Source organism: Nanorana parkeri, unplaced genomic scaffold, assembly GCF_000935625.1.
Source record: "Nanorana parkeri isolate BGI_ZX_2015 unplaced genomic scaffold, ASM93562v1 scaffold809, whole genome shotgun sequence".
NCBI classification, from domain to species: Eukaryota; Metazoa; Chordata; class Amphibia; order Anura; family Dicroglossidae; genus Nanorana; species Nanorana parkeri.
Window position 1 is genome coordinate 440,159 of NW_017307077.1, and position 22,780 is coordinate 462,938.

At 40.3% G+C, this 22,780-nt stretch overlaps 1 protein-coding gene across 1 annotated transcript in view; it reads left to right on the top strand.

Annotated features, from left to right (window-relative positions):
• Positions 1–22,780, top strand: part of MEGF10 (multiple EGF like domains 10) — a 148,996-nt gene that overhangs the window by 85,202 nt on the left and 41,014 nt on the right. Inside the window, exons 9-12 of the mRNA XM_018565052.1 lie at positions 13,509–13,755; positions 15,228–15,348; positions 17,053–17,189; positions 17,974–18,186. Coding sequence (XP_018420554.1) covers positions 13,509–13,755; positions 15,228–15,348; positions 17,053–17,189; positions 17,974–18,186 — 718 coding nt within the window. The remainder of the gene's footprint in view (positions 1–13,508; positions 13,756–15,227; positions 15,349–17,052; positions 17,190–17,973; positions 18,187–22,780) is intronic.

Genomic DNA, 22,780 nt, shown 5'->3' on the forward strand with positions numbered 1-22,780 from the left:
GCGAGCGCTACAGGGAGGAGAGCTCAGCCTCCTGTGACAGCGCGTGCTGTCTCCGCCCACACACCGCTCTGCCAGACTGTGATAGGTGGCTGAGCGGTGTGGGAGGAGAGACACCGGCCGCTCACAACGCTCTCCTACCACAGCGCTCGGCCGGCTGCCACTTTCTCTCCTCCCCGCTGGGACACAGAGCAGCGCCCAGCGGGGAGAAAAGAAAGCAGGGATGCACCGATGTATCGGCAGGAAAATGGCACTTTCGGCAGGAAAATTGCACTTTCGGCATTTAGCCAAAAGTGCCATTTTCTGACGTTATGTTTTGGCGGCCGATATATCGGTGTACCCCTAGTTTAAAATAATCCCCTTTAAAATAACCCATATTTACTAGGTGCAAAATGTACCTGTAAAGAACAAAATTAGAGATTATAGTTACCTTACCTACATCAAGAGATTATAGTTACCTTACCCACGTGTAGCTGTCCTTTCAGGAAGATTTCTGGGGAATGGAGAGCTGGCAAAATCTTGCGAGAAGACACTACAGTCCATTGTAAGAGCATTTTTTCGCTAGATTTCAGCTTTCGGATTTCGCCTAGATTCTTGCTGGAAGGAGCATGGCGTCACCCTCCTTTAGGTGCTCTGGGTGGAAGATGGGGGTAAGGTAAGTACATATGGAACTTTGTCTTTTTACAGGTACATTTTGCAACTTCTTTTAGAGGGGGAGGAGGCTTGGATAGTATATGCAGACTCTGCATTGTACTGCAAGGCCTTTATAGAAGAATCTTAATGAAGGCCTATTTTGTGTTTAAATTAGTTCCTTCAGCTCCCAGGATGCACATAAAGTTTTTTGTACTCTGCATCTGAATGATCTGTGCAGCAGTGAGTATAATGTGTATCAGTAAATATTCACTCTTTAGTGCATACTGGATAGAACCTCCATCGCGGCAGAGATTAGGAATTGCGTGTTTTACAGCCTGGGGCATTGACATCCCAATGATTGGAGCTAGCTTGTTGTAATTGTTCTATGTACATATGGTATGTGGTCCAGTTGTGTTTCAAAAATATACAGACTGTATGATAATTTGATTTTGTATAAAGGCGATTTTGCACTTGGCAGGCATGAGTTCAGGCACAGTGGAGGTATCGTAGCATAGGGAAACAGAACAGCAACTTTGACAATGTGAAGGAATGTGATCACAGGAGAGGTTGGAATGTGACATAATACAGGATGCTGGGGATTACACACTGCCTAATACCCCTCATCCTTTCCACATGACCAAGCTGCACAGAATTGAGGGACACAAACCGGAAAAGCTAAAGAGGTTGGTTGTCTCCAGATGAATTCTAATCTGTGGATTTTGGACATGCTACTGAACTTTACTAAATACATTGCTTTATCCTTATGTTCATGTTTTGTTCCCAAACTCCTCATCCAATACACATATTGCCTTTGGAAGTTTTTAGACTTTGCTGTGCTCTCCATTGTGCCACATTTGTACCATATCCAGGTTAGCAAACAGTAAACCAACCTGCTTTATCATTTGAATGTTCACAGTATTTTTGAAAAGAATTCCAAAAAAGAATTAGCCCACCCAAAGTTGAAATATAAGTTTACAGAAAATGCTGTACCAAGCGTTTCTTACACTGGGATTTCAGTGGTGAAATCTCTGTTTTTGTGTTCCCAGGCTTGTACAAGTTCTTCAGAAAATAAAGGCAGCCAACTATCCCTCTTGGATTCTCGAGGCTGACAAATCTTTACCATTGCAGTGGATCTAACTCCTCACTGCAAGACGACCACTGCAAGGGTTAACTGCTCAATTTGCCTACAGAAAGATGAATAAGGCAAAATACTTGCCTTATTTCTGATTTATTCAGTCCTGCTATTTTTCTCCTCATTGTACGTCTATTCCCCCAAAGTCTCTATCCTTCCTTGCCCAACCACTCTCAGCTCTCTGAGGTTGTCACGGACATGTGTCTGTTTACATCAGATTACCTCCAATCCGGCATGATCAGGTCTGTCAAAATGAAACTCCTTTTGTTTTTATGGACCTGGCCAAAGTCAGGGGTAACTGGATGTAAATAGACGTTTAGATCCAGCTGCTCATAGACTAACATCGGGCTTCCAATCAGGTCCACTTGAAAAACTGGCAAACGGACCTGATTGGAATGCCCGTGTGAAAGATGTCTTAGGTGGATTTTCCTGGCAGCCTCAACAGGCATTTGTAGGACTTTGCAGGGGGACGAAAACTTAAAGTGCAGATGCCCTTGTATGTGGAAGCCACACTGCCTCATCAAGGCCCTGTTTGTATAGTGTGGTCCTAACTCTAATCTATGAGAGCCTCCATCTTGAAGCATATATAGTAAAGGGTGAATTGGGGGCAGGTTTGCCAGGAGGTTGCCCAACCTCCTTAAAGACATTTTAATTTGTCTCATGTTATATTATCCCCCACAACGTTTAAGATGACATCATGCTGCTAAAATTAAGATTACTCACATATCAATCATGTAAACTGATTTTGTTTTAGAAATGTTGGTGGCATTAACTGGCATAATCAAAACTGTTTGTGCTACAGAATGACAGTGCTGCTCTTTTGTTTATAAATCTTGGATAAATAATAGGGTTTAGATTGTACTATGCTAACATAGGAATATGCACGCTGACATCCATGTGCACTAAGTTAGTCTAATAAAGATTTATTGAGCAAACACAATAGAGCAGTCAATGTAATCTGACCAGCTAGCAGATGTGTTGAACTTATTGCTTGGAGCTACTCTATCAAGCCACCCATCAGACATGATCAGGATCACTTTTAAAATACTATTCATGATATTTCAAAGCACTAACATTGATGTATCTTCTGCAGAACACTGTGAGATGTCAGAACCTGTGTGTTAATATATAAAGCTTTAAATGAGGTTGTCTATTACTGACTATTGAAGGTCCTGTAAACTAAATGGAACCTATTTGACATATTTACACTTAGGCTTATTCATTTTGATGTGCATGTTTGTTTTCCTGTCTGGCCAGGGTAAGATATTTTTGGATTTTGGCATCTAAAGAAAAATGTTGGTGTGTACAGATAGCTTGAAGGAAACTTTAAGAAATGAAGGCAGCCATTGCTGACCTCCTTCTAAAAAAGCTAGATGCCCAAATGTCCCTAGCTTTAGTACTAGTTACTAACCAGGAACATAGTTACAGCAACGAAAGACAAACTTGATGCGGATCAGTGACTACGGTTGAATGGATTAGCATGGCAGCCAGGGAACTTGCATTTTTAGAATGCACATTTAGTAATCCCAGGCTCTGTTTTTTAAGAAAGTTATATGACCATATGTATTTTTTAATTAAAGCTGAACCCCCGGGCTGGAACAAAAGTTACCTTTTTTACCCTCTGCAAGGTGCCCCACTACAAGGGTAACTTTTTCTCTTTTCATTTTTAAAGTGGACCTGTGCCTAGATCATACACACTCAAATACTTACATATTTTCTAACAAGCAGTAAAAGCATTTTATAACACACTCTCAATATTCTCTGTATCTGTAAGCATTGTGGCGAAATGTAAGTTTCAATGTTTACAAAGCTCTTTCCCTGTTACTTTTTGGTGCACAGGAATCTTGGCAGCCTGCCGGCCTTCAAGTGAAAACAGCCAGTCAATAGTTCTAAGCTGTTAGAAACCAACTGAATCTTTGAGTCTTTGTTGTGATCTTTTAAGGGACTTTGAAATAACTTCACATTAAAAGCACCTAGGGAGGTCAGGGATTGTTTTAAAAGTCTTGTGCTGCTTGTTAAAATATGTACTGTATTTCGCGCTCCATAAGGCACACTGGACCATAGGACGCAGGGAGAGTAGGAGTCTGTAATAGCTGCAGTTAGTGATAGCTAAGACCGGTGGCGCTGTGACTACAGCGCCACGGTCTCAGTGATCACACAGAGCAGACGTTCTTCGTCTGCTCTTCAAGCTTTATGTTGAGCTCCTATGCCGTGGTCACGGGTCGCCCAGAGGAGCAGGGGACCCCGAAGACCCGCACACGATCATCACAGCTGCTCGATTTGATACAACTGATCTGATTAGATCACTTGTATTAAACGAGCAGCGGCTCCCACAGTACTTTTAGCTCTGCTTGTCAGGAGCAGGGCTGAATGTACAAAAAAACTACTCGCCCGGCGCCAAAAACTGCATGTCCCGGGCGTCAGGCGAGAGGGATTCGCTCCATAAGATGCACAGACATTTTTGCCCCCCTTTTTTGGGGGGGGGGGGGATAAAATAATAATTATTATTTATTATTATTATCATTATTATTATTATTTTAAAGTAAAATAAACTATACTGTGTATTGTATGTTTTCTTTTTAATGTTAGGATGACATAAATAAATTGTCCCATACTGTGGAATTGTATTACAATATGTGCGTGCTTGAATAGTAAACTTCCACCTCGGGGAATATGAATCCTGACACAGAAAGGTCTAGAGTGCACACTATAGAAAAATAGCTGCAAATCTTCAAAGAATGAAACAAAACTGCACATTTCCATTGTGTGTGATCTTCATGGCTCAGAAAGCATTGACAAAATGACGAAATGTCCTAGTTTCTTCAATAGAGAGCCTCCCTTACAAAACAGGACTGTGTGCATGAGAGCCCAGTCGCCATAGGGGAAGAAAATCCCCAATGCACTAAATGAATCTTAGAGAAACAAAAGGGTTGAAATTAAATCCACATTTTCTACTCTTGTTCTGTGTTTCAAAGCAGCCAGTTCTTTTATGTAGGGTAAGAGAGATGGTATTTTATGTTTTGGTAAAAACATTTCGTGCTCTAGATATGAAAGCACTCTCATCTGTGTTCATGGCTGGCTTGGCTACAGGCTGGACTTCCTGGCATGATACCACAGAGAACGAGTTTACTTTGTCCTTGACATTACCACTTCTTTTAACCTTTCCACAAGGATGGTAGCATGCGTTTCTTATTGCTCTTTGTCAGTTGCTCTCACACTAGGGCTCCGTTCACACATTAGCGGTTTTCTGTGCATATTTGTACGTGCGAAAACACGGTAAACATAAAAAACAGTACACTTAAACGTATGTTGTTCACATTTGCGCCACGTCTGGGCAGTACGAAAACACGCGTTGCGCAAAAAAGTCCAATTGCGATATTTGGGTGGATTCTGCACGTTCCGGCTATAGTAATAGGCGTGAACATGCGGAATCCACGCACATGTCAAAATTTGCATGCTGATAGAAGGAGAGAGCGGAGTAACAGACAGGAGCTTACCAGTCCCCTTTTTGTCGTTTCACTGCCCAGTCACAGGTCGGGGGAGGGACAAGACCTTTAAATGTTACTGAGCTGTAGCAGAGGAAATCAGGTCTCCTGCTCTGCCAGACATGGTTGTGCTCTGTAGCAGAGCTTTGTAAATTTCAAGACTAGATTGATAGAATTAGAAATCTTTTCACAGGTACAACAGCTCACATTTAGGTATTTAATTGGTTTTTTTTAGTGGTTTGCATGGATTTACGTGTTAAACAATATAGACATCATTGAAAATGAAAACATCACAACTATGCATATCAATACTTTTATCAATAAGCTAGAGCAGCACAGATTTTGGACAGTTTTCAGTAGGGATGCACCGATACTGATACTAGTATCGATATCGGTGCCAATACCGAGTATTTGGGCGAGTACGAGTACTCCCCCAAATGGTCTGATGCCTAGCCCCGATACTTCCTGTATCAGGAAGCCGGGCAGCGCATCATTACATGCTGCCCGACTTACTGATTGGCCAGGAAGCCGGCTCCATGCTCCCTCATGACTTGTGACAAGAGAGCATGGAGCCGACTTCCCAGCCAATCAGGATACCGTGGGAGCATCCTGATTGGCTGGGAACGAGGGAGCATGTAGCCAGCTTCCTGGCCAATCAGGAAGCAGGGCGCCGCGTCATTACACGGCGCCCGGCTTCCATGATTGGCCAGCAAGCCGGCTCCATGCTTTCTCGTCACATAGTGACGAGAAGCATGGGGCGGCTTCCTTGTTAATCGGGAAGCCGGGTGGTGAGTCTTTACACGCTGCCCCACTTCTTGGCTAATCAGGAAGCCAGGTGTCGAGTCATTACACGACGCATGGCTTCCTGAATGGGACTTCCGGTACTTGGTATTTGGTATCGGTGAGTACCGGGAAAAAAATATCGGTACTCATACTCGGTACCAAAATACTGGTATCGGTGATTCTCTAGAGCACATCTCTTTAAAGAACTGATTTTCAGTTTCTTCATTTACTGTATATAGCAGAAGTAGAAATGAAAATATGTATCCCAAGAACAAATCAATAAGACGTGGTTTTGCATTACTAAACCTCCATGTATGTAAAGGTTGAAAGAGAAATGGTGATGATAGTTTTGTGCAGTACAGTATACTGAAAGCTGCGAGGAACTTGGACAAATAGATGGAAATTTAGAGGAGCTGCCCTCACAGAAAGAAACATAAGTGGAAATGTGCAAATGACATTTGTATTCCTTAAGAGATCATAGCTGAAGAGTAGTTTCCAAGGTTCTCTACACTGCCAAAGAAAACACATCAAGAACTGTAGGAAATAAAACCATGTGAAATAAGACTAGTCAGTGCTGGGAGGTAATCAGGCAACAGGAGGTGCCTTATGGGATATAACCTCACCAAGAGGATAAATTACCATACCTTAATGGAGTGTTTAGCTAGAAAATGGGGTTACAAGTCGCCTGGGCAGAGACAATTGGTTAGAAGATTGACCTTGACGTTACAAAGCAGACGTTATGGTCTCAGTTGAGCTTGAATTCCATCTGACGGCACGAAACCCAAATACATCTTCATCTGAGATTAACAGCTGCGCTTCTTATGTTACTTGCTAGTTACTATGGATTGCATATATTAGACATCTTTCTGAAAATTTGATTTTCCTGCATTAATCTTCAGCACAGAAGCCATTAGATGTTGCCATGTAGGTCTCGATTGTTAAAAGCTCTGTTAATATCAGCATATACAATGGGCCAATAATATGTTGCCTTATGTATGAAAGTGTTGGATTCTTCTTGTATTCTATATCTTACAACACTACATTCATGCCAGCACTGCCCCTCCACTAAAGCAGACCTTGCAGTCTCCTAAAATTTCATAAATCTATTGGAGTCACAATCAAGCTAAAATCCTCAGATCCACCTCTTGTTGTGGTTGTGTTGGTTGCCCTGTCATATCATGCACCAATTTAAAGGGTATGACTGTGTGCCGCCCCCTACAGGAGGGAGGAATAACAATTCACATATATGAGCCAGATTATGATTTTAGAAAAAACATTTTGTGGAAAAAAACGACATACCCTTTATTTGAGAAAAATGTATCTTATATTCTTATTTCCTGCCAGGAACCAACCTCAGAACAGCTGGAATAACTTTAAAAATCCAGTCATTTGCAGTGTTAGTATTACTTATCGAGTAATTTTTTTTATTTTTTTTCAAATTGACGGTTATTCCGAGTGAATACAGCTTTACCACAGTCACTTTGCTGAAGTGAACATTCTTTACTGCTTTAGTAAAACAGCCCCATAAAGTTAGTTACCTGTGACATGCTCATATATACCATAAACCATAGTGGCAGGAAAGCAATTTGGAGATGTTACAGTAGTGAATGCATACAGTGTATGATACCAGCACCACACCTACATATTCAGTCTGTAAATCCTAGAGAGCTGCACTCTGATGCCATAATGCCAGTAAAAACAACTTTATTGACTCCAACAAGACATCGCTCAGTGGCTCTTAAGGTCTGTTCCACTCCAACATGTTTCACAACAAACAGGCTTAATCATAGAGTTCACACCTACATAGCAGCTTACTCTTAAGTATCCAGCCACTAGTAAATCATCTCTAGGGCATCAGTGGTTTTAATATTTAATTTGTAACAGCTAAACTTGCTGCCTGGAGGTCATTTTCATTTGCTCATACTGGGCAGGTCAGAGATATTTCCTGTGTCTTATTCTGTCGCTGTTTTGCTCTTTTGCTGATCCTCAGACATATGATGAGAATGTATCAAGAGGTGTAAAGTCATTGGGTTTTGTAGTTTTTGTAACTAAGCCCTACAAGAATGCTTATCTGTCTTAAAAACAAACCTGCATAATGTCCAATTAATAGCTTGATTTTGCCATGTTGCACAAAACAGACTTAGCCTAAAAATCCAATTATCTTCTCTGTCTAGTCGATTCTGGAATCGTTCTGTCGCAGAGCCTGTCATCACCAGCATTTTGTCAAAGCATTGTGGGATGAATGAGCTTTGTTTTTGCTGCTGACTGGATTACATTTATTTATTGAATAAATAATTAGAATTATCTCCAGAAAATGCATACTTAATTAGCAGACTACAGATTGCTGTAATAAAAACATTCTTCACAGAAATGCAGTGCCTGTTTTATTTACAGTAAACTGATAAGTAAGTAACAAAATGTATTAGACAGTTGTTCAATTTGCATTAACAGCAGCAACTGAGGATACCCTAACAGCATGAAGTTTTGGAAACAGTTATAAAAAATGTGAGCAACGTTTACTAAAAATTATTTAAAAAAAAAGTTGCTCATATCAACTAATAATAACCTACACCATATGGCCAAAAATATGTTGACACCTCTTCAAATTATTGAGTTCTGGTGTACAAAGCCAAGTCCATAAAGATGAGTTTGGTGTGGAGTAAATTGAGTGGGCTGCACAGATCCATGACCTCAATCCTACTAAACAAAAGATGAGTTTGGTGTGTAGTAAATGGAGTGTGCTGAACAGGTCCCTTACCTCAATCCTTCAGAACAAAAGATGAGTTTGGTGTGGACTAACGTAAAGCAGACCCTCTTTCACTAAAAATCATATCAGCACTCAGCTCTGCATGAAATCATCATACATTCATTAGTTAAAAAAACATATTTTGCTTTTACTTACAATTATTGTTTTTCCACTTCCTGGTCTTCTTAGGCATTAGTGATGTAGTCCATGCCTAGGAGATGCAGCCTGGGAAGATCACATCACTGTGCATTGCTGGAAAATTTCATCTGTAAACTCTTGCAAGATCTCAGGGAAACGCATTTTCCCCCCTGAGATGATGTGTATGGTCACGTGTCCTAGTCACATCTGCCAGAGTTCCAGGATGTAAAGAAAGATAGATTGATCTGCCCTTAGTAAAAATGACAACTATGAGAAGAATGGGGAAGAAAAGAAAAATAACATTTGCAACGAATAAAAAGTCTTCAACTATCTATAAATATCTGTTTATAGATTTCCAATACCAAACATGTCTAAAGGTGTTTGTTGTCATTTTAAAGATAAGGTTAAGTTCCTCTTTAAGTGTGCTGCACAGATCCTTGACTTCAAACCTACTGAACAAAAGATGAGTTTGGTGTGTAATAACTAAAGTGGGCTGTAGAGATCCCTGACCTCAACTCTACCGAACAAAAAGATGCATTTGGTGTGGAGTTACTTAAGAGGACTGCACAGATCCTTGACCTCAACCCTACTGAACAAAAAGATGAGTTTGGTGTGGAGTAACATGAGTGGGTTGCACAGATCGCTGACTCCAACCCTACCAGACAAATTATGAGTTTGGTGTGGAGCAACTTAAGTGGGCTGTACAGATCCCTGGCCTCAACACTACTGAAAACATATGTGATGAATTGGAACCCTGATTATGAGTAAGGTCTTGTTGTCCAGCATCAGTACCTGAACTCATAAATGCTCTGTTTAGGTGTAATGGGCACAAATTCCCTTAGACACACTACAAAGGCTGTTATAGTCACAAGTATTCACAGCACAACACAGTGCAGTGCAGCACATGCATTTTTATGTGTTTAAAAAGTGTTGCAGCATGCTGTCTTGAAAGGTTGCCATGCACCTTAATACAGTGCACAGGACACATGCATTGTGTGGCACTGTGGTGTGTTACAGTGTGCATGTGTTTTGGAGATACATTGATGGTGCCATCCTCAATGAACAGGACCACAGTACACCAACACACATAATTCACATTACGTGCACACTACTGTAATGGTCTAGTGAAAACTGCAGACAGTGTTTTCATTGGTGTCTGTGTCTTCCTGTTCCAGCGACAGCTGTGCCTCCAATTTCTTATCCTAGAGTCACAGGCAGTCGAGGAAAATATTCCCAATGGGGTCAGAAATATACAAAAATCTTGTATAAATTTTAACCAAAAAGAGTTGGAGATTGTCTTTAAATCTTGCAATCTTGAATGAATACTATAGATTTGTGGAGTTAGGCTTCTGTTGTGTGTTAGGTGATGTCCATGGTCTCTCATAGGATTATATTTGTCTGTGCTGTATTAGTCATTTTTGTTTTTCTCCAGTAGTGACATTTGTAGGCTTAATAACAGGCAAATATGTACTACTGGCCAGAGACATTTCTGACAGTAAGAACAAGGTCTATGGCTCAATATCCTTCTGATGTCAGTAGGTAATAGGTTTCCTGTACCTCAGCCTAATTCTGGGTGGCTGAAGATTTCACAGATTTGGTCCTGCATAGAAATAGCCAAATCAGAATGACCTCAACGCTCCAGTCTAAATTCTGTTTGGAGGACAATGGATGCTTGATCTACCATCATTTAGATACCTTTACGCAACACAATACTTCATCTTATTCCCAGCATCAAGTATAACATTTTATTGAAGTTATCGTGTATACAGAATACTTTGATCCACCCATCATTCAAGACAAAAATGTGTCCTCGAGCAAGACCACTACATTTACTTAAAGCTTAGTGATGTAAAAGTATTATTTTTAGTTCATAAAAGAAAATGTAGAAAAGGTTTACTTGATCGTATAGAATTAATAAATCCCTAAAATTATTTTAAGAATAGTATATACCATTAAACTGATTCATATTGAATAGTTACACATATGTAATAAAAATGCATAGCTTTATTTTTCACATACATATCTAAAACAATAAAAACCAATAATAAAGACCATCCTGCAAGTCTTTGGGGTTGATTTACTAACCTTTTAAACACACCACGAACGTGTATACACCTCTGTAGTGTGTTCCCTCCCAGCATGATCTATGGGAGGAATCGAAACACCTTTGTAGTGTGTACACACCCAGCAGGTGTGTTGTGCAAAGCCCTGCAATGAATTGCAAGGTAATGTGGTGTTAATTAGCTCTAGGTTATGTTGCTTGCGTTGATGAATGCAGGAATGTAAATGCATGAGCTAACCATTTTTGTCTAAAATGTGAAGCAGCATTATATATGCATCATGTGCATGATTTTTCCATATATGGCATTAGTGGAAATATGCTTTTAGAGACTTTTTGGTTGATAAATACGTTTTGCTGTGTGAAAATCACACACACCTGGTGTGTGTGTGTGTTTAGGTTAGTAAATCACCCCCTTTATCTCCCAAACACTATTAACAATATCAATTCTCATCTAAGTATATTAATCACATATCATACAGTATCATGACATATTGATAAATAAATAACACATATAGTAACTTCTTCTATTAAAGAGGAACTGAATTCTGGAAGCTGTGCCTAAAAAAGGCAGGCCCTAGATTTTTCGCCACCTGAGGCAAGGGTTTGGCTGGTGGTGTGTGTTACCTCTGGCTTCGGCTCTGTCCCAAGATTGATATGAGCTCTTAGCTCTAAGGTCTCCTTGCAGGTGATCTACTGAATTGCAATGCCCTGATTTGGACTGTGTCTTTGTGAGGGGGTGGCTCTTGGTAGAACCTTTGCATCCTCAGAAACACAGCAAGCAGAGCAGTGAGCAGCACAGTAATTATATTACCAAATGTCATGATACTAGCAGCCACAGTCAGCAGTGCTTGAGATCTCACACTGCAGACATATACCTATGAGCCTGTAGACACAGAAATACCTAGGCTCATTCACATACCAGAACGTGCACTGCTATTTTTTAGGAGGAATTCCAGACAAAAGGGTACACATTTCAGGATGTTACTAAAGATTAACAATTCTAGATGTTCCCTATGACATAGCAAATCTTTTTGGAACTAATATTCCTTTTTATATCTCTTTGTTTGAAAAGAACAAACCTATAAATTCGCTTTGCTGCAGCTAATAAATCAACACTTCTTTAACAGAAATGAACTCTGTCACTGCTTATTAAGCAAAGGATTTTGCACCTAGTTCCTTGTCTTGTAGGCACCACTGCCTCTAATTCCAAGCATTTCATGTGAAATAGTCTTCCTTATGAATGTGTCTGAAATAATAAAAGTCTGCATTTGTCAATGGCATTTAATCCTTTTCATTGTCATTCTTAGGCTTTTTTTAAATGCTGGTTTGAATATGATTGGTAGCTGAGATGTAGGCAGAAACCTGATTGATTGCTGCATGTTGCTGCACTTATCCTTATTGCACCTTTGTAGAGCATTACTGGATAAGCCCAACTGACTCTAATAGGCATGCTATATTCACTTCAAATACCACAGTGGGGTTCATAGAAATGTGAAAAAAGAGACTCTCCTGTCCTTGATTGTGTATTAAAAATGAGCACAGGCTTAAATTATGCCTTTTAGTTAACAGCCCCAACATCTCTTCAGCAACTCACACTTTGTTACTGTAACATGGAACAGTTTGGCGCTTCAGCTGAATTTGACATTCCAGAACAGGAAAGTCATTTTTTCCTTGATTGGGTGGTGCGCGTTATGTTGGCTTGGTGTAAACCTGCTTCATTAAATTATATTTGGGCCTATGCCCTACTGAAGTAATGCTTTGTGCCATCCTCTCATCTACCCTGTTGAAAGAAATAAAACATGTGAATTTATACTGTTTTTCTATCCTTTAACTACCACATCATGTGTAAAAAATGAATTTTATCTGTTTTGGTTTTATTCACTTCCCAATTCAAATTTAAGTTAGGAAGCCAAAGTTTACCTAACAGTGCACTTGTACTAATTTCATAGATCCCATATTATATTCTACAACACGTGTGGGTTTATTTTATGCAAATAGAAATCTGCAAAGTGTTACAACTTATAACAACCAATCAAACAATCTTTAATATAGCTGACTTTATTAAAATGAAATGTAATTTGTTCTTATGCATTACTGTACTTTACCCAATATTATAAAAATATAAAAAAAATTATAAACCAGTTATGTGGCATTATTTACTGTAATTCCTGCACATAAAAAGTAACTGACATCTGATTGGCAGCTTTAGGAAACCCCACTACTTTTCTGAACTAGTTCTCATAAATTACCTTAATGAGTTTCATTAATAATGATTGATTTTGCTCTTTTGAGGCATACTTCATCAATAGTATCTCCTGCTTAGTCAGTAGCTCCAGATATCCTGCAATCAATTCTTCCAATTTTTTGGAGTTGCTCGCTTTGTTGCTAGGTCATCACATTTTCTTCCAAATCCAGGATACCCTATTGATGTAATCACTTACTAGGTAAAAGGAAAGATGCTAAGTAGTGCTTTTCACTGTCATCCTCTTGTAAATATGTTATAAACAGCTCATCTTTATCCTTATTTTGCAGCTTGTGATGTTGATCATTGGGGCCCACACTGTAGTAGTCGATGTCAGTGTAAAAATGGCGCACGGTGCAATCCCATAACAGGAGCGTGTCACTGTGCTTCTGGATTCAAAGGCTGGCGCTGTGAGGCTTTCTGTGATCCAGGCACATATGGGAATGACTGCCAACAAAAGTGTCAGTGTCAAAATGGGGCAACTTGTGATCATGTAACTGGAGAGTGCCGATGTCCTCCTGGATACACTGGTGCATTGTAAGTATGAACTAAATGAGGGTCCTTATAAGATATATTCATGAAAAAGCAGGATTACGTTTCCAGATATCAGTGAATCCTAGCACAGCAGTATAAAGATTTACTTAAACATGACATTACAAGGAACAATTTAATATCTACGAGGTTAAGTAGATGGCTGCTGGCTAACTGTACGCAGGTGGAACATCAATCAGACTTGGTAGAGCATCAGGTTCTGATAGCTATGTTCCTTTATAGATAAGCTGACAGCATTGGATTTGGAAATGGATCATGATAGGTTTTTCTGCTATTCTCCTCCTCCTTAGAAATAAATATTAACACATTACTGAGCCTAGCATTCATTTTTATTATGGGAATCACAGTAGACTGAATCCTAGGCAGGAATCCTGCACATTTCACCACCTCTCTTGTAGGTACCCTAAGGTGTAGGGGAAGTTGCCTGTACAGACAGGGCTGGATTTACTCTCTCTGCTGCTTCTATGCCAGGTTCCTCATGGCGCCCCCCTATATGCAAGCTGCATACAAGTGATCTCGGCCACATCGCCGAGATCACTTGTACAAAACAAGCGGCGGCTTCCCCGCTGTACATTTAGCCCTGCTTGCCCAAAGCAGGGCTAAATGTAGAAAACAACTACCTGCCCGGCGCCCAGAACGGCATGCCACGTGCGTCGGGAGATAGGAATTCCACACCCCTGCTGCCCCTCTACTCCCTGCTGCCCCGAGGCCGGGCCTCGGTTGGCCTTGTGGGAAATCTGGCCCTGTGTACAGACCATTAGAGACTAATGCGGGATCCAATGTACTTCACAAAAAACATTTGCAGCAATAACAGTAGAGAAAAGGTGATCTGCCCAGCGCCTATTTTTTCACTGCTTTGGTGGCTATAACCATTTACTAGATTTATAATAAGAAGGTTTAATGATATTGTGCATTTTGAGCTAGGGAATTTCCTGTAATCGAGTTAAACATTTGTAGTTGCTTGTGTTTCTCTTTATAAATCTTATGGCCTTTATAACCATTTGGTGGTTTCCATAAATAGCATTATACTCAGCTGGTAGCCCATCTGTTGACTTTGTTTGTTGTTGTCCAGCACCATGGTTCACTGTATACTAAACTATTGTAGTGGTTGGATCGTTTCCAAACTTGTCTAACCAGACTGTGTATGGCCGAGCTAGACTTTATGCTGGCCACAAACACCAATCTTGCTGGGCCAGTATTTATACTTGTGCGATACATATATAATAAAGTGCCTTATGTATGCAGTTGTAAATGAGGGCTCATGAATAGCAAAAATTTGATGAATCTCTAAAAAAAAAAAAACTAATTCAGAGGAATAGGCTAATGGAGATGGAAATTGACAGATCACAAAATAATCTTTTCTCTGACCAATAAATCTAAACATGATCATAAAATTTGGGAAGTAATAAGGCTCATGATATGCACAGCCAGTCATATTGTTTATCCTGCTGTTTCAGTTGTGAGGACCTTTGCCCGCCGGGTAAACATGGCCCTCAGTGTGAAGAGAGATGCCCATGTCAGAATGGCGGAGTTTGCCACCACGTCACTGGAGAATGCTCATGCCCTGCAGGATGGATGGTACGTCTCATGAACTCATTACACTATTTTGGCTAGCTTGGCGTTTGCAGTATGATCAATAAAGATAATTAACTAATTCAGTCAATAACCTTTTTTTCTGTTATGCTCAATGACCTTTGGTAAAAATAGTAATTAATTAAGTGTCACAATGCAGCAGAGTGCTTTCTTAATCTTTTCACTGCCTGAAGGAGTGGGATTCCATTATAATATGACCAAGGAAACGATAATTACTTTTAAAAGGAATGTCTGGGATGACTCTTTCCATTATTTGCTTCAAAAATGATTCATTTTAAACTAATTGTATTATGACTATTGATATACTGTAGTGGTGTAAAAATGAAGGTTTGGGCATAAAATCTAAAATGTAAATGCTTTTACTTTATACAGTGTTAATCTTCTGTAAGCAAACTGCAATTAATTCTTACCATTCATATGTTACAGTAAAATGGGGAAATAAATATCTGAAACAGGGATACCACAATTAGATGTTTGTATTTATTACTGGTTTTAATTCTCCTGATAGATATGATAGATTTGACGGCAATATATGATTGTCTTTCCACAGTTATATATTCACACGTATGCGCTAGGTACAGTTTGCTCTGAATCCAACTAAGCTGCAAGTAGGTTTTTGGATTCACATATTTCAGCAACCTTGTATAAAGATGAGATGATATGTATTTACTTTTTTTTATATATTTGCTTAAAAGACCATGTTCTTCAGATGAAAAATCTGGTGTATATTGCGATTACCAGTGTTTGCCCTTCTAAAGATAGATGTCAAAAATGGTACTTCCTTCTTAGGCAACTATCGCCCTTCTAGATTAAAGATGTTAATGAACCAGAGATCACACTTCTTATCTGATATTTACTTTCCATGCACATTGCTAGAACTGCGCATCTCTTTATATGAGAAAGTTATGAAATTCTTTCTCTGACACTTCCATAATCCTCTGCCTATGCTGAGTATGTGTTAAAAGGAGTCGCTGTTCAAATAAATATGGAAATCTTATACTAGGGAAATGAAATATAACTTCACATGCAAGCCTTCAGATTGGTCCTGGGTCTCTTAATGGATCTCTAGAATACAGAGATTCAGATATACTGTATACATTATATATATGGGAACAGTTGCATTGCTAACACTTGACAAACCAGATCACTGAATTTACTTGACAGTAATTAAATAATGGTTAGGTTGTAACAGGCCAGAAGACTGAATGTGTGATTATTTAATCATTAAATTTAAAGTTGAACTCCAGGCAAAAATCATTATCTAATCATATCATTATATTCCTTGCATATATATTCTAGCAATAGTACCAACATTTCTGTGACTATTGGCTAAAGTAGTTCTGCTTACTTGGTCACTTCACACCCCAGCCTGCTGTTTGGACAGTTAAGTAGGAGCAGCACACTGATGAGGGGATATGTCCGCTCTTCCCTGTAGTCAGCAAGATTCCTGTGTAAGACTGCCATCACTGTGCTGGAGTTTAGCTTTATTGAACCTGCATCTGCTAGTTTATGAAATTACATTAGTGTAATAAATGGCTTTGTCATTGTCAGTTTTAAATGTGTACTATTTTGTACTTCGGGAAAATTGTTTTAAAAAAACTATGAGGTCGAATTTAATTTTAATTAGCTCCTGCCTCAATGCCTTCACTGTTTTTCTAAGCTGCATGATACCATTCTGTTTTAATTTAGGGCACAGTCTGTGGCCAGCCTTGTCCTGAGGGTCGTTACGGCAGAAACTGTAGTCAGGAGTGCCAATGCCACAATGGAGGGACGTGTGACTCTGCCACAGGCCAATGTCATTGCAGTCCTGGATACAATGGGGAAAGGTGAGAGAAATTACATTTTCCACCTATGAATCTTAACAGGCATAGAGTTGATGTGTGTTGTCAAAGGATTACTATACAACTAATGTAGGGCCTATTGGCCCATCTTATCTATTTTGTTAATGCTGCAGGCCCCACTCAGACCTCACATCAGACTTTAATGCTGCTCTATATGTTGAAAGCCATATAGGAGCAGTAGTATATAGTCTGCAGCTCAGGGGAACGATGAAACACTGTCTGATGTGGGCTTTGGTCAGGACCATCCCTAAGGAAGCCTGAGGTGGATCTCATTGGGGGGCGGCAGGGGGCAGCCATAGCGTCTCAGGTTGCTAAGAGCTCTTAGCAACCTGTGAAGCTCTGTCCAGCTTCCCACTCAGCTCACTGATGTCACCGGGTGGCAGTAGCTGAGTTGGACGCTCTGGCTGGTGGTATCCCGCCTAGCTCCTGCCAACCAGTGATGTCAGTGAGCTGGGCCGGATGCCAGACTGAGCCGCCGGAGAGGTAAAGAGCATCCATCCATCCGACCCCCCCCCCCCCTCTCCGAATTCCGAATGACAACTCACTGAGAGCACCTCATCCCCTCATCCCAACCCCCCAACAGGGACGACCATTCACTGACAGCACCCCATCCCACAGATAGTGTAGGGACAGCCCTGGCTGTGGTCTTTAGAGTAACATCACTGCCTAATCCGTGGTCTTTGCAAGGTCCGGTAATATTGAAGGGGGATGGGCATTTGTAGTGACGATAAAAGACTTACTAACATAGTTTTGTTCTTAAATATTTTAGATGTCAGGATGAATGTCCAGTTGGGATGTATGGAGCGAACTGTGCTGAGACATGCCGATGTGTTAATAACGGCAAATGTTACCACATTAGCGGAGCGTGTCTTTGTGAGGCGGGCTATACAGGGACACACTGTGAAACACGACTGTGCTCAGAGGGTCTCTACGGGATGAAGTGTGACAAAAAGTGTCCATGTCATGTAAAAACCACCCAAAGGTAACTTACAAAAATATATCAAATGGAAGATTGCTGTGATGTGTTTTGTGAGACGTTTTCATGACATTTATTGATAACTAGAACTCTGCTAATGTCTATGTCCCTGGTGTGAGGAAATATAACCCTATAATTAAAGAAGAACTCAAGGCAAAACTTTTATTAACCCTTGTAGTGGGGACGTGAGGATTCTGAGGGACATTCCAATGCTGCAGCGTAGCCCCACTGCAAGGGTTAATACAGGTTTTGCTTGGAGTTCTTCTTTAAAATCCACTCCTTCATTTCTTGTTCCAGTATGTAATGCTAAGTGAGAAAAGAGATTTGCTGTCTATTCTATTTATCCTCAGAAAGGCAATTAAGGTATATCTAAACCCAACAAAATAATGTTTTCTTTATTTTTACCAAGTGATCTTGCCAGTAACACCTCTCTGTTGGGGTTGATTTACTACAGGAGTAGAGCATGTCCACTTTGCAAAGTGAATTTTTACTTTGCAGGGAAATTTTGACTTAGCTTAGTGAACGTGGTGAATACTCATTTTGTAAAGAATACCCAAGCACATGATTGGATGATTGAAATCAGCAGAGATTTACTCCATTTACTAAGCTAAGGGAAAAAATTATTTGTGAAATACAAATCCACTTTGGTAAGAAAGCAGCCGATTTGCCTGTAGTGAATCAAACCCTATATGTTGCATCGCGTTTTCGTCCGATAATCGCAAGGTGTATGGGCAGTGTACAACGCAAATACTGTACAATCGTACGACTTTTGACTTTCAAGCATGTTTGAAAACTTTGGCCGGTCGTACGATTATTGCAAGGTTAGTGGCGTTTCCGTACGTCAAAAGTCCTACGATCTACACTGCTCATGCGCAAACAAAAATACGTGCGGTTGATTACCGCAATTCGTCCAGGTGCTTTTCTTTAATTACGTCTAATTAAACCTTGCGATAATCGGGGCATAATGGGGCCGCCGTAAGACAATTGTACGACGGTTCGATCATTGGATGAAAAGTGTCGTCCGATAATCGTAAGGTGTATGGCCACCTTAAGGGCCTGTTCACATGATATCAGGTCCTGATCAGGTCCGGATCAGGTGCGGATCTGCAGACGCGGTGCTACTGATGCAGTGCGTTTTGGCCGCGGTTTTGATGCGTTCCAGTTAAAAAGATATATATATTTTTTTGCTGGAGTGGGGCTGTCAGTATGTTAGCTGCAGTGCAGTGCGTTTTGCGTTTCCGGTCCGTTTCCTGACTGTACAAAATGTGACATGCAGTATTTTTTCTGTCGTAACCTGAACGCACTGCGCACGTGAGAACTGTAGCCCATAAAACACATAGGGATACATTGGGATGCATTTTTAGTGCAGGAGCGTACGGATCAGGTCAGCACACAAAACGGACGTTGTGTGAACAGGCCCTAAGGGAAGTAAACTGGGGAAAGCACATACAGTATACACACATTACCTTGCTCACCACTTGATTTGGTGACAGCCCACTGCCTAATTGAAAAGAAATGCTAGGCTTATAATTCTGGACGATATTACGGTAATGATTTAATGTTCTTATCCAAAAAATGACTTGCTGTGTAATCAGCTCCTTCTGGACCTCACCAGTGTGTAGTAAAAAGAAAACAGCATCCTCAACAGAGCCCAGACGTGAAAGCTATTTCATGTATTGACTTTGGGTGCTGTGATTAATCAGTGTTAAGGTGATAGTTAATGCTTTGCTTGCTCATCTCAGCAATGAATGATTCTGACTGCTAATTCCCAACATACACACCCTCAGGCTTCCATGGCTGTAGAACAAATTGAGAGAAAACAATAGTGGATGCCCACATACTACGCATGGCAAAGCAACCTGAACGCAAAGCAAGCCCCGGTCTTCTTTTATACTAACATGTTTTTCCCAACAGTGCGTACTCATGAAAATTAAATAGGAGCTTATCTGTATTTTTATATCACATATTCATGTGAAAGGTCATACAGTTAACAACTACTACTAACCTAAATATTTGAAAACAAGTTATATAAATCACTTTTAACTCTAAAGTTATATAAATGCTGTGTCACTGATTTTCAACCAATTTCACAATGAATTATAAGTATTTCTATTTGTACAGGTAAAATGTGTACATATTGATTTATATATTACTTAGTAGACCATAAAAAAAACAGTTATTTGGACTTAACGTAAATTGTCCTGCTTACTTTAGTCCTATCCTTGGTTCATAATGTCCATTCCAAAGTACCTGCAGAAAAATGAAGCTCTGATGAGCTGTGCAGCTTTGCTTGTACAAACGTCATCTGTATATAATAGTCATCAGAAGGAAAGTTTAAAGTAGAACTCTGGGCACATTTTTTATTGGCCCTTGCAGTGCGGGGGTAGCCTAGGGGGTCAAGTGTTTATTTTGGTGTAGGGAGGAAAATAACAAAGGTATACTCTCCCGCACCTCTGAGATGGCTGGCTTTGACAGCGCTCCCTCCAGCCTGTCTCCTTCAGATAGCTGATGGAGACAACTGCCAATGTAGGGGGGAATGGTTTGGGAACAACTAGAGAACAAGGAATTACAAAAGTTTAAAAAAGAATAGTGAATGTATGCAAGTGTGGGCCAAGTTATTACCAAGTTACTACGGTATGACCTCATCATAACTTTCAAATATTTTACTTGCACTGACATCCTTTAATGTTATTATCTGTGATTACATGATTTTATAATCTTGGAATTAAGAAATGAAATGATTATTTCTGCCAGGTCGTGTGTAGATAACGTTGTACTATATTAAGTAATCATCTGTCCCAATACCATTAGTAACAACACATGCCTCTTCTGAGGTGAAACATGTAAGGGCTTGCATGGTAATGTTTTTATGTCTGCATGTGTTATTGGGGATTTCCTTATTGAATGTTATTAAAAGGTTCCTCATGTATGCTAAAGAAATGTCTCTATTAATACTTACATGTGTGAGTATTAATAGAGACTTACATCTGATAAGGATTTTGAGGAGGAACACCATGCAAAAATACACAGAAAAGAAGTTCCCCTTCATTCCCCTTCATATCTAGCCCCCCATTCACATCAGAATTCCACCTTTCACATCAGAGTCACCCTTTACATTAGAAGCCCCCTTCATATCAGAGGTTCCCCATTCACATCAAGAGCACACTTCACATCAGAAGCCAGCCTGCACCATGTAAAAGCATGATGCTGTGCAGAAATTCCAAGCCCCCCCCCCACGGAGGATAGCAGAAGACCCTGGCTAAGAAAGGCTGCATTACATTATAGATATTCTCTAGGCTAGGTTTTAAAACATTATTGTAGTACCTGCACATAGTAGTAATTAATGCTGCTTTCATTTCCCCGCTATACCTCCCATTTAGCAGTTAATTCCAAGGAGACCCAGAGGAGACTGACTGACAGTAAAGTCCCATAAAATAGTCTTTACATTGACAGGATATTTGATTTGGTTCTTCGAAGTCTCCTTGTAGTTGAAGGGAGAATGCTATCAGGGAAAGTGGTACAAGGGCCCCATTGTGCTGGTCTTGTTAACATGCCTCTTCTACACAGCTGACCCTGTCAATTTGTTATGTAGCAGCAGCTGGCTCTACATACACGCTCAATGGGACTGCTGTTTCAGGTAGAGACAGATGGCCTTTTAGCCAGGTATGGGACATATGGACAGAACCTATAACACAAAGGTCAATGCACTGATAAAGTCATTGGCTTCTGTGCTAGACAAAAGATTAAATATATTTATTTTATATTAATATTGTATAAATCCATTCCACAATCTACTCAGGAATTTGTTTATTTAAACATTGTTCTGTATTGCACTAAATTCATCAAAACACTGATTAAAGCTGGCCATAACGACTTTATGGTGGTCAATTCCTTCTGAATCGGGTGAGATTTGAGCCATGGGTGGCCCTGCAAGCAGCACCCAGCTTGGCAAAAGTCCACTTTAAGATTTCCTAATCAATCCCATCCTCCCCCTGCACAGATTATTCAGATTATTATTATTATTATTATTATTATTATACAGGATTTATATAGCGCCAACAGTTTGCGTAGCGCTTTACAATATAAGGGAGACATTACAATTACAATACAATTCCAGACAAGAGGGTAAGGAGGGCCCTGCATTTGAGGGCTTACAATCTAAAAGGGAGGGGGAGATGAATATTTAATGAGTTCCGACGGACCTGGCCTTCGCTGTTTGTTGACAACCTATGGTGAACGTTTTCTTCTCCTGGCCGTGTCTACAGAGTACATCCCCCTTGACTTCCATGGGGCTCGTCTCCCATCTGGGAGACAGAGGTAGATGGGCCAGATGTCAGTGAGGATGTACTACACAGGCGCGCCCAGAAGAAGGAAGACGTCAACCAACAGTGGAGGCCGGGCCTGTCGGTTATCGGTAAGTATTTATCTCTGCGCGAGGAGGGATCAATTCGGTAATCTTAAAGGGGTCAAAATTATAAGTGCACTTTGTTTCATAGTGCACGTATCCTTTAACAAATTGACTGAGCTGAATGGCTGAACACTGACTGCATTCCATCTGCATACAACATCTGGCAGTGGAGATTCCTCCATCCATGCTGTT